We start from the raw sequence: 9635 nt of genomic DNA on the forward strand, positions 1-9635 counted from the left end.
AACCCAGGAGAAGGAGGTTGCAGTGAGCTGAGATTGCGTCATTGCACTCCAGCCTGGGTGACAGAGCAAGATTTCGTCTGAAATGAATAAATAAATAAATAAGTAAATAAGCTGAGCACGGTGGTACACGCCTGCAGTCTCAGCAACTGGGGAGGCTGAGGTGGGAGTATCACTTGGGCCCAGGAGGCTGAGGCTGCAGTGAGCCGTGATTGCACCACGGCACTCCAGCCTGGGTGACAGAGCGAGACTCTGTCTCAAGAAAATAAATAATTTATTTCTTTAATAATAATAATAATAATAAAAAGGCCAGGCGCAGTGGCTCAAGCCTGCAATCCCAGCACTTTGGGAGGCTGAGATGGGCGGATCACGAGGTCAGGAGATCGAGACCATCCTGGCTAACACGGTGAAACCCTGTCTCTACTAAAAAATACAAAAAACTAGCCGAGGGAGGTGGCGGGCACCTGTAGTCCCAGCTACTCGGGAGGCTGAGGCAGGAGAATGGCATAAACCCGGGAGGCAGAGCTTGCAGTGAGCTGAGATCCGGCCACTGCACGCCAGCCTGGGCGACAGAGTGAGACTCCGTCTCAAAAAAACAAACAAACAAACAGCCTGGGTAACATGGCAAAACCCTGTCTCTACAAAAAGTAGGAAAAGGGTCAGGTGCATTGGCTCACGCCTGTAATCCCAGCACTTTGGGAGGCCTAGGCGGGCGGATCACGAGGTCAGGAGATCAAGACCATCCTGGCTAACACAGTGAAACCCTGTCTCTACTAAAAATACAAAAAAATTAGCCGGGTGCAGTGGCGGGCGCCTGTAGTCCCAGCTACTCTGGAGGCTGAGGTAGGAGAATGGTGTGAACCCGGAAGGCAGAGCTTGCAGTGAGCGGTGATTGTGCCACTGTACTCCAGCCTGGGCGACAGTGCGAGATTCCGTCTCAAAAAAAAAGAAAAAGAAAGAAAGAAAGAGAGAGGCCGGGCACGGTGACTCACACCTGTAATCCCAGCACTTGCTGAGGAGGGTGGATCACGAGGTCAGGAGATTGAGACCATCCTGGCCAACATAGTGAAACCCCGTCTCTACTAAAAATACAAAAATTAGCTGTGTGTGGTGGCACGTGCCTGTAATCCTAGCTACTCAGGAGGCTGAGGCAGGAGAATCGCTTGAACCCGGGAGGCAGAGGTTGCAGTGAGCCAAGATTGTACCTCTGCACTCCAGCCTCGCGACAGAGCGAGACTCCATCTCAAAAAAAAAAAAAAAAAAAGACAAAAAAGAAAGAGAGAAAGATGGAGGGAGGGAGGAAGGAAGGAAAAGAGAGGGAGAGAGAAAGAAGGGAAAGAAAGGAAGAAGGAAGGAAGGGAGGGAGGAAAGGAGGGGGAGGGGGGAGAGCGAGAGAGAGAAAGAAAGAAAGAAAGATGGAGGGAGGGAGGAGGAAGGAAAAGAAAGAGAGAGAGAAAGAAAGAGAGAAAGAGGCCGGGCGCAGTGGCTCAAGCCTGTAATCCCAGCACTTTGGGAGGCCGAGACGGGCGGATCACGAGGTCAGGAGATCGAGACCATCCTGGCTAACACGGTGAAACCCCGTCTCTATTAAGAAATACAAAAAACTAGCCGGGCGAGGTGGCGGGCGCCTGTAGTCCCAGCTACTCGGGAGGCTGAGGCCAGAGAATGGCGTAAACCCGGGAGGCGGAGCTTGCAGTGAGCTGAGATCCGGCCACTGCACTCCAGCCTGGGTGACAGAGCGTGACTCCGTCTCAAAAAAAAAAAAAAGAAAAGAAAAGAAAGAGAGAAAGAAGGTAAAGAAAGGAAGAAGGAAGGAAGGAAAAGAGAAAGAAAGTAGATAGATGGAGGGTGGGAGGAAGGAAGGAAAAGAAAGAGAGAGAAAGAAAGAAGGGAAAGAAAGGAAGAGAGAAGGAAGCAAGGAAAAGAGAAAGAAAGAAAGAAAAGAAAGAAAGGGAGAGAGAGAATGAAAGAAAGAGGTTTTTGCAGATGTAAGTTAAGTTACAGTGATGTCATAGGGGTGTTCTAATAGGAGGAGACGGACAGCAACAAAAACACAAAGGAAGATGGCCATGGGATGATGGAGGCAAAGATGTAGCCACAGAAAAAGCCACAGAACCCCAGGAATTGCTGGCAACCACCTGAAGCTAAGAGAGACTCAATAAAAGCTCCTCCCTAGAGCCATCAGTGGGAGTACAGCCCTGCTGATCCCTTGACTCCAGGCCTCCGGCCTCCAGAACCGGAAGAGAATCCATTCCTGTTGTTTTCAGCCATGCACTTTGTTACAGCAACCACAGGAATCTAATACCCACCCAGGGGCTTTGAAATGTCTACAATTCTCTAGGCACCCTAGGCCAAGAGATGACATTCCTCATAGAGAAGAAAGGAAAGGAGGGGGCTCCGGTAGATTCGGGGTACTCCAGGATACCTACCAATAAAACCATGGAGGCCCGGGTCCCAGGGGGCCGTGGAGGGAGCTGGAGATAAGTGGAGGAGCCAGAGGGTGCCTGGGAGGAATATTGAAATGGAGATGTTTAGAAATCGGCATGTCTTAGTGACAAATAGTAGAGTGGGCGTGTCCATAATTGAAGTGCTTTAGGAGATATTTTGAGGTTCAGAACTGGGCCCTCTCAACTTCCTCAACTACCTGCTCTCCAGCTGTGTGCCACTGTGGGGACACAGAGGGTGATAATAAATGCACCAGCCTGGCAAAACAGCCCCACGGGATGATGGAATTTGCTGCTGTCATTCTCAGATTTGCAGTCAGCTTATAGATATTCTGAGCTACAGTCCCATTATGCTCAGACAAAACAGCAGGCAACCAACTTGCAAGGTGAACTGGGGACACAAGGGAGATGCAAACCTCTCACTGCACCGTCTTGGCATGGAGTATCCAGAACTACAATCCCCATGATGCTTAAAGAGCAATGGCTGGGCCAGGTGCGGTGGCTCACGCCTGTAATCCCAGTACTTTGGGAGGCTGAGGTGGGCGGATCACCCGAAGTCAGGAGTTCGAGACCAGCTTGGTCAACATGAGGAAACCTCGTCTCTACCGAAAATACAAAAATCAGCCGGACGTGGTGGCGGGTGCCTGTAATCCCAGCTACTTGGGAGGCTGAGGCAGGAGAATCGCCTGAACCCGGAAGACGGAGGTTGTAGTGAGCCAAGATTGTGCCACAGACCTCTAATCTTGGCGACAGAGCAAGACTCCATCTCAAAGAAAAAAAAAAAAAAAGCAATGGCCGCAGACCAGCCTAGAAAGACAGCCCAGGTGCCTGATAGGAAATACGGTTCAAGCTCTCTCTCACCTGAGCCCAGCTGAGATCATTACGGACTACAATACCCGTGACACCCAGGGAGCAATGGCCTTGAGAATACGAAAAGACAGCCCTGAGGCCTTATGGGAGATGTAGTCCCCTCCTTCTCACCTCTCTGCTCACCTGTGTTCTGGGCTCGTGACTCCAGTGCTGGGGACTCCTGGGGGGCTTTCCTCCCCCAGCCTCTGAGGGAGGTCCTCGGCGGGGAGTGGGGGGTCGGGAGAGGGTCTGGCGTTGGGGGCCCCAATCCAGAGGAGGTCGGACATCAATGCGACTCAGCGGGGTATGAGGTCGGGCAGGGGGTGCTGTGTCTCCTGAGGGGGCAGGAGGTCGCCGCGCAGGAGCAGAACGGGGACGGGGGAGGCTCAGAGGCGAGGGAGGGCGTGAGAGGGGGGTGAACAGGCTGTGGGAAGGAGAGAATCGGGGAACTGAGTCAACTAGAGCCCTCTCCATCCACCTCCTTACCCATCAAGTCAGCCTCAAGGACATGTCTCACTTCACTGTGTCTTACTGTCCTTCTGGGTTAGAATCCTCCTCTACTGTCCAAATTCTCAGTAATGTTCGCTTTGTGGCATCTTCCCCTCCAGTCCTCCCCGACAGGCTGTGACCGCCCCGCCACGGGAGCCCCAGCAAGTCACACACAGTCAGGCAGAAAGCGCTAAGGCCCGCCCCCAACCAGTTTCCGGCCCCGCCCTTCACTTAGGCCTCGCCCCCACCTGTGTCCTCCCTACTCACTCGGGGCTTCTTGCCCTCCGGATCTGGAGTCCAGAGTGGAGGTCAATTGTGGGGCTGGGAGTGAGCAGCCTGGGTCTACCACGACCTCTGGAGAGTCGAGCCACTTCCGGTGATTCCGAGATGCGCCCCTCTTCCCCGCTGCTCACCTCCGGGGGACCACCGGGGCCGCCAGGGCCCTCCCCGGGCTGGGGTCGTGCGGGTGACCTGGTTTGCCCACTAGCGAGTGGACACAGATAAGATATCACTCCTTCGAACTTCATAACAGCCTTATTCTCTTGTCACAGGTAAGAACACAAGGATGCACCCAAAAAAGGAAAGCTGTCCCCTTCTTCAGACGGGGAAACTGAGGCCTCCAATGTGGAACTGACCTGTGCGCCAGGCCACAACGTCTATCCAGGTTGCTGGACCCAATGCCCCGGAATATGGGATAGACTCAGCCAGGTAGTCCAGTTTCCAGCCTGATGATTGGCGCAAGCCATGTCAGAGCTTAAGATAGTCTGACATTTTTTTAAAAACCTGACACTATCTTTTACCTGCCATTGTTTAGGTGGCAGCTCAGGGGACTTCAGAAGGAGCCAATCCGAGAGTGTGGAACATTGATCATTCCTGGGGCACAGCTGAGTGCGTGATTGAAGGGTCAGCTGGGGGGCGGGGACGGACAAGGTGGTGGGCGGAGCTTAAAGGAGAAACACTTTTGCTGACTGGAAAAGTTCCCTGGAGGTGGGGCCTGGAAGACGAGGCGCCTAACTAGAAGACTAGTGATTGGACACTCAAGGGGGCAGGGCCCCAAAGGGGAGAAGTTGGGGTGATTAGACTGACTCAGGGTGGAGGGTCGGGAGCATGGCTTGGACCTCTACTCACCAGTCGTCCCCCTCCGCACGGGAGGCTCGGCCCAGCGCTCGTAGCCAGCCCCGCAGGTCTTCTAAGGTGTCAGCGGCCAAAACGTAGGTCCTCATGCCCGGGTGCTCTGCCTGCGGGAAGAGAAGGCTTGGAATCCGGACTCCCCGGCCTTGTAAAAAGGAGGACAGGCCGGGCCAGTGGCTCACTCCCGTAAACCCAGTGCTTTGGGAGGCCGATGCGGGAGGATCGTTTGAGACCAGCCTGGGCAACATAATGAGACCCCCCCCACCCGCCACCTCCTTCCGACCCCGTCTCTACAAAAAAATCAAAAAATTAGCCGGACGTTGTGGAGCGCACCTGTAGTCCCAGCTACCCGGGAGACTGAGGCGGGAAGACTGCACTTTGCGTCACTGCACGCCAGCCTGGGTGACAGAGCAAGACCGTCAAGAAAGAAAGTAAAGAGGGAAAGAGGGAAGGGAAGGGAGAGAAAGAGAGAAAGAGAAAGAAAGAGAGAGAGAGAGAAAGAGAGAGAGAGAGAAAAGAAAAGAAAAAAGAAAAGAGAGAAAAGAACTGGCCAGGTGTGGTGGCTCACACCTGTAATCCCAGCATTTTGGGAGGCTGAGGTGGGCGGATCAACTGAGGCCAGGAGTTTGAGACCAGCCTGGCCAGCACGGCGAAACCTCATCTCTACTAAAAATACAAAAAAATGAGCGGGGCATGGTGGCGTGCACCTGTAATCCCAGCTACTCCAGAGGCTGAGGCAGGAGAATCCCTTGAACCCAGGAGGCGGAGGTTGCAGTGAGCCGAGATCGCACCACTGCACTCCAGCCTGGGTGACAGAGTGAGACTGTCTCAAAAAACAACAAAACAAAAAAACAAACCAAAACAAAATCAAAGGAGGATGCAATTGACGCTTGTCAAGACCTTTTATCTCCAGTAATGGATACTCCAGTGCTTGTTAGGACTTGGAATTTCCTCAGCAGATATCTACCCGCCCTCATCTCCAGTTCCCATTGCCTGGTGCACAACACGAATGGATGGACTCACGGTGAAGGTGAAGCGCCGCCCTCGGGGGGCTCCAGGCCCATCTGGCCTAATATTGTAGCTGGGGAGCAGGACACTGCCCAGGACACTCTCCTCGCGGCTGTCTGCAAAGAGGGGCTGAGGTCAAGGATCACACAGGGATCAGGAGGCCAAGACGCTAGAGAGAAGGGCAGGTTGGGGGGGCCCTCCCACCCCAAGCCAGCCAACCACTGACCCTTGTAATAAAAGAGGCAATGGCCGGAGAGGACGAACCAGCGGCGTTTCCAGAGACGGAGCCCCGAGCTGTCCTGGGGAGAGAGATGGGAGGAGGGGCCTGAGTAAAGGGAAACAGAAAAAGAGATGAAGGCAGTGACGATGGGGACAGAGAGCCAGAGAGAGAAAGAAATTTGGAGAGAGAAGAACAGAGATATAGAGCAGGGATCAAGGGAGTGGGGTGAGGCTGGGCACAATGGCTCACGCCTGTAATCCCAGCACTTTGAGAGGCCAAGGCGGGTGGATCACTTGATTCCAGGAGTTTGAGACCAGCTTGGGTAACATGGCGAAACCCCATCTCTACTAAAAAAACAAAAATTAGCCGGATGTTGTGGCGCATGCCTGTAGTCCCAGCTACTCACGAGGCTGAGGAGGGAGGATCACTTGAGCCTGGGAGTGGGGTGGAGGCACAGGAGAAAGACCCAGAAAGAGAGAAGAGACAGAGACACACAGACACATGTTTGGGGTGATGGAGTGGATAAGAAGGAGAGCTGGAAACCCTCTGAACATAATAGAATAGAAGCCTTACTTCTATTACAAGTGTGGTGGTTGTGCTGACATAGATTCCGGACTCCCCTGCTTTCTTTTCTTTTCTCTCTCTCTCTTTCTTTTTTTTTTTTTTTAAGACAGAGTCTTGCTCTGTAGCTCAAGCTGGAGTGCTGTGGCGTGATCTCGGCTCATGGCAACCTCCGCCTCCCAGGTTCAAATGATTCTCCTGCCTCCCGAGTAGCTGAGATTACAGGCACACACCACCACACCCAGCTAATTTTTGTATTTTTAGTAGAGACAGGATTTCGCTATGTTGACCAGGCTGGTCTTGGACTCCTGACCTCAAATGATCTACCCACCTCAGCCTCCCAAAGTGCTGGGATTACAGGCATGAGCCACTGCATCTGGCCTCCCCCACTTTCAAACTATGCTCTGGAACAAGTCACTTCCCCCTAGAATCCACCCTCATGTTTTCTCATCTATCCGTTGGAGACTGAGAAGTTTTAGGGAGGTGTGGATGAGACATGGATCACATATAGGCAGAGACTTTAGCTACAGAGACTTAGTACAATTATTCTGGAGCCTGAGACACAGACAGGCCAGGAAGGTGGCGCTGAGCCATGACCCAAATTCAGCGTCTCCACATCGCCTCTGCCTGAACTACTCCACCATCTCCAACCTCGTGTGCCTCTTCTCCTCAACCCATTCCCATAGAAGCCCACATGATCTTTTAAAATTACACATCAGATCACGTTAGTGATCTTTTCAAAACAGAGAATTAAGAACACTTAGAATTAAGTCTCAAATTCCTTTCCATCACTTACTGTTTTTTGGTTGTTTGTTTGTTTGTTTGTTTTTGAGATGGAGTCTCGCTCTGTCACCCAGGCTGGAGTGCAATGGCACAATCTCGGCTGACTGCAACCTCCGCCTCCCGAGTTCAAGCGATTCTCCCGGCTCAGCCTCCTGAGGAGCTGGGACTACAGGTGCCCGCCACGATGCTGGATAATTTAGGTTGTTTTTGTTGTTGTTGTTTTTCTTTGAGACGGAGTCTTCGTTTTGTCGCCCAGGCTGGAGTGCAGTGGCGCGATCTCGGCTCACTGCAAGCTCCGCCTCCCGGGTTCACGCCATTCTCCTGCCTCAGCCTCCCGAGTAGCTGGGACTTGTCGCCCAGGCTGGCATGCAGTGACATGAACACAGTTCACTGCAGCCTCACCTTCCTGGGCTTCAGCAATCCTATTGCCTTAGCCTCCCCAGAAGCTGGGACTACAGGCACACACCACCATACTCAGCTAGGTTTTTTTTGTTTGTTTTGTGTGTGTGTGTGTGTGTGTGTGTGTGTGTGTGTGTGTGTGTGTGTTTTGTAGAGATGAGGTTTGTTCATGTTGCCCAGGCTGGTCTAGAACTCCTAAGCTCAAACGATCTTCCCGCGTTGGCCTTCCAAAATGCTGGGGTTATGCCACTGAACCTGGCCTCTATGTTACTTCTTCATAGCCCTTCCTGCAATCTGAAATGATCAAGTTCATTTATTTACTTACTAATTTATTATCCACCCATGTTCCACCTGATCTGGAATGTACTATAAATACTTATTTGTGTTATTTGCATGGTGTGTGCCCTGGGATTGAGAACATTGTAAGTGTTCAAGAAGTACTCAAGAAAGAATAAATGAATGGGCCAGGCGTGGTGGCTCACGCCTCTAATCCCTGCATTTTAGGGAGCTTAGGCAGGCGGATCACTTGAGGTCAGGAGTTTGAGACCACCCTGGCCAACATGGTAAAACCCCATCTCTACCGAAAATACAAATATTAGCTAGGCATGGTGGCGCATGCCTATAAGCCCAGCTACTCAGGAGGCTGAGGCATGACAATCACTTGAACTGGAGGCCAGAGGTTGCATTGAGCCGAGATCACACTATTGCCCTCCAGCCTGGGTGACAGGAAGAGACTGTCTTAAAAATAAACAAACAGGCCGGGCGCGGTGGCTCACGCCTGTAATCCCAGCACTTTGGGAGGCCGAGGCGGGCGGATCACAAGGTCAGGAGATCGAGACCACGGTGAAACCCCGTCTCTACTAAAAATACAAAAAAAAATTAGCCGGGCGCGGTTGTGGGCGCCTGTAGTCCCAGCTACTCGGGAGGCTGAGGCAGGAGAATGGCGTGAACCCGGGAGGCGGAGCTTGCAGTGAGCCGAGATCGCGCCACTGCACTCCAGCCTGGGCGACAGAGCGAGACTCCGTCTCAAAAAAAAATAATAATAAAATTAAAAAAATAAATAAATAAATAAATAAACAAACAAACAAACAATGACAGAATAAGGAGAGGGGCAGTGATAGTAAGAAAAAGAAAGCCTATTTGGGGACTTGGAAGGTGAGAGACAGAGGACAGCCAGGGGCACGGACTCCAGTGTCCTTTTCCTTCTCCTACTGACCCCACCTGCTTATGAAGCCAGCCTCGGATGTGCACGGGAAGGTTGGGATCCCTCCTGAGCGCATTGCCTCTCTTCCCAAAGGCATGGACCTTGTTTACTGCCCGGGTGGGCTTCTGAGGAGAGAAGGGGACAGAAGTGAACAGGGAGAGCCTAGGATGGTCCCGAGAGGCGGTGAGGGTGGACACAGGCAACCGTAGGCTCTTGCTTGGCTGCCCTGAGAAATGGGTCAAGGACCAGCCGGGCGCAGTGGCTCACGCCTCTAATCCCAGCATTTTGAAGGGCTGAGGTGGGAGGATCACATAAGGCCAGGAGTTCGAGACCAGCCTGGCCAACATGGTGAAACCCCGTTTCTACTAAAAATATGAAAATTAGCCAGGCACAGTGGCATGTGCTCGTAGTCCCGGCTACTTGGGAGGCCGAGGCACAAGAATCTCTTGAACACAGGAAGCAGACGTTGCAGTGAGCTGAGATTGTTCCACTGTACTCCAGCCTTGGTGACAGAGTAAGACTCTGTCTTAAAAAAAAAAAAAAAAAAAAA

At 52.4% G+C, this 9635-nt stretch overlaps 1 protein-coding gene across 1 annotated transcript in view; it reads right to left on the reverse strand.

The window, feature by feature from the left end:
- The window catches only part of PLEKHA4 (pleckstrin homology domain containing A4), a 64001-nt gene that overhangs the window by 20071 nt on the left and 34295 nt on the right, over positions 1 to 9635 (reverse strand). Inside the window, exons 7-13 of the mRNA XM_025365870.1 lie at positions 9103 to 9311; positions 6145 to 6217; positions 5934 to 6034; positions 4908 to 5017; positions 4047 to 4262; positions 3435 to 3714; positions 2427 to 2501 (exon numbers count right to left, since the gene is read on the reverse strand). Of these exons, the coding sequence (XP_025221655.1) occupies positions 2427 to 2501; positions 3435 to 3714; positions 4047 to 4262; positions 4908 to 5017; positions 5934 to 6034; positions 6145 to 6217; positions 9103 to 9311 (1064 nt within the window). The remainder of the gene's footprint in view (positions 1 to 2426; positions 2502 to 3434; positions 3715 to 4046; positions 4263 to 4907; positions 5018 to 5933; positions 6035 to 6144; positions 6218 to 9102; positions 9312 to 9635) is intronic.

The sequence above is a fragment of the Theropithecus gelada genome, chromosome 19 (genome assembly GCF_003255815.1).
Source record: "Theropithecus gelada isolate Dixy chromosome 19, Tgel_1.0, whole genome shotgun sequence".
NCBI lineage: Eukaryota > Metazoa > Chordata > Mammalia > Primates > Cercopithecidae > Theropithecus > Theropithecus gelada.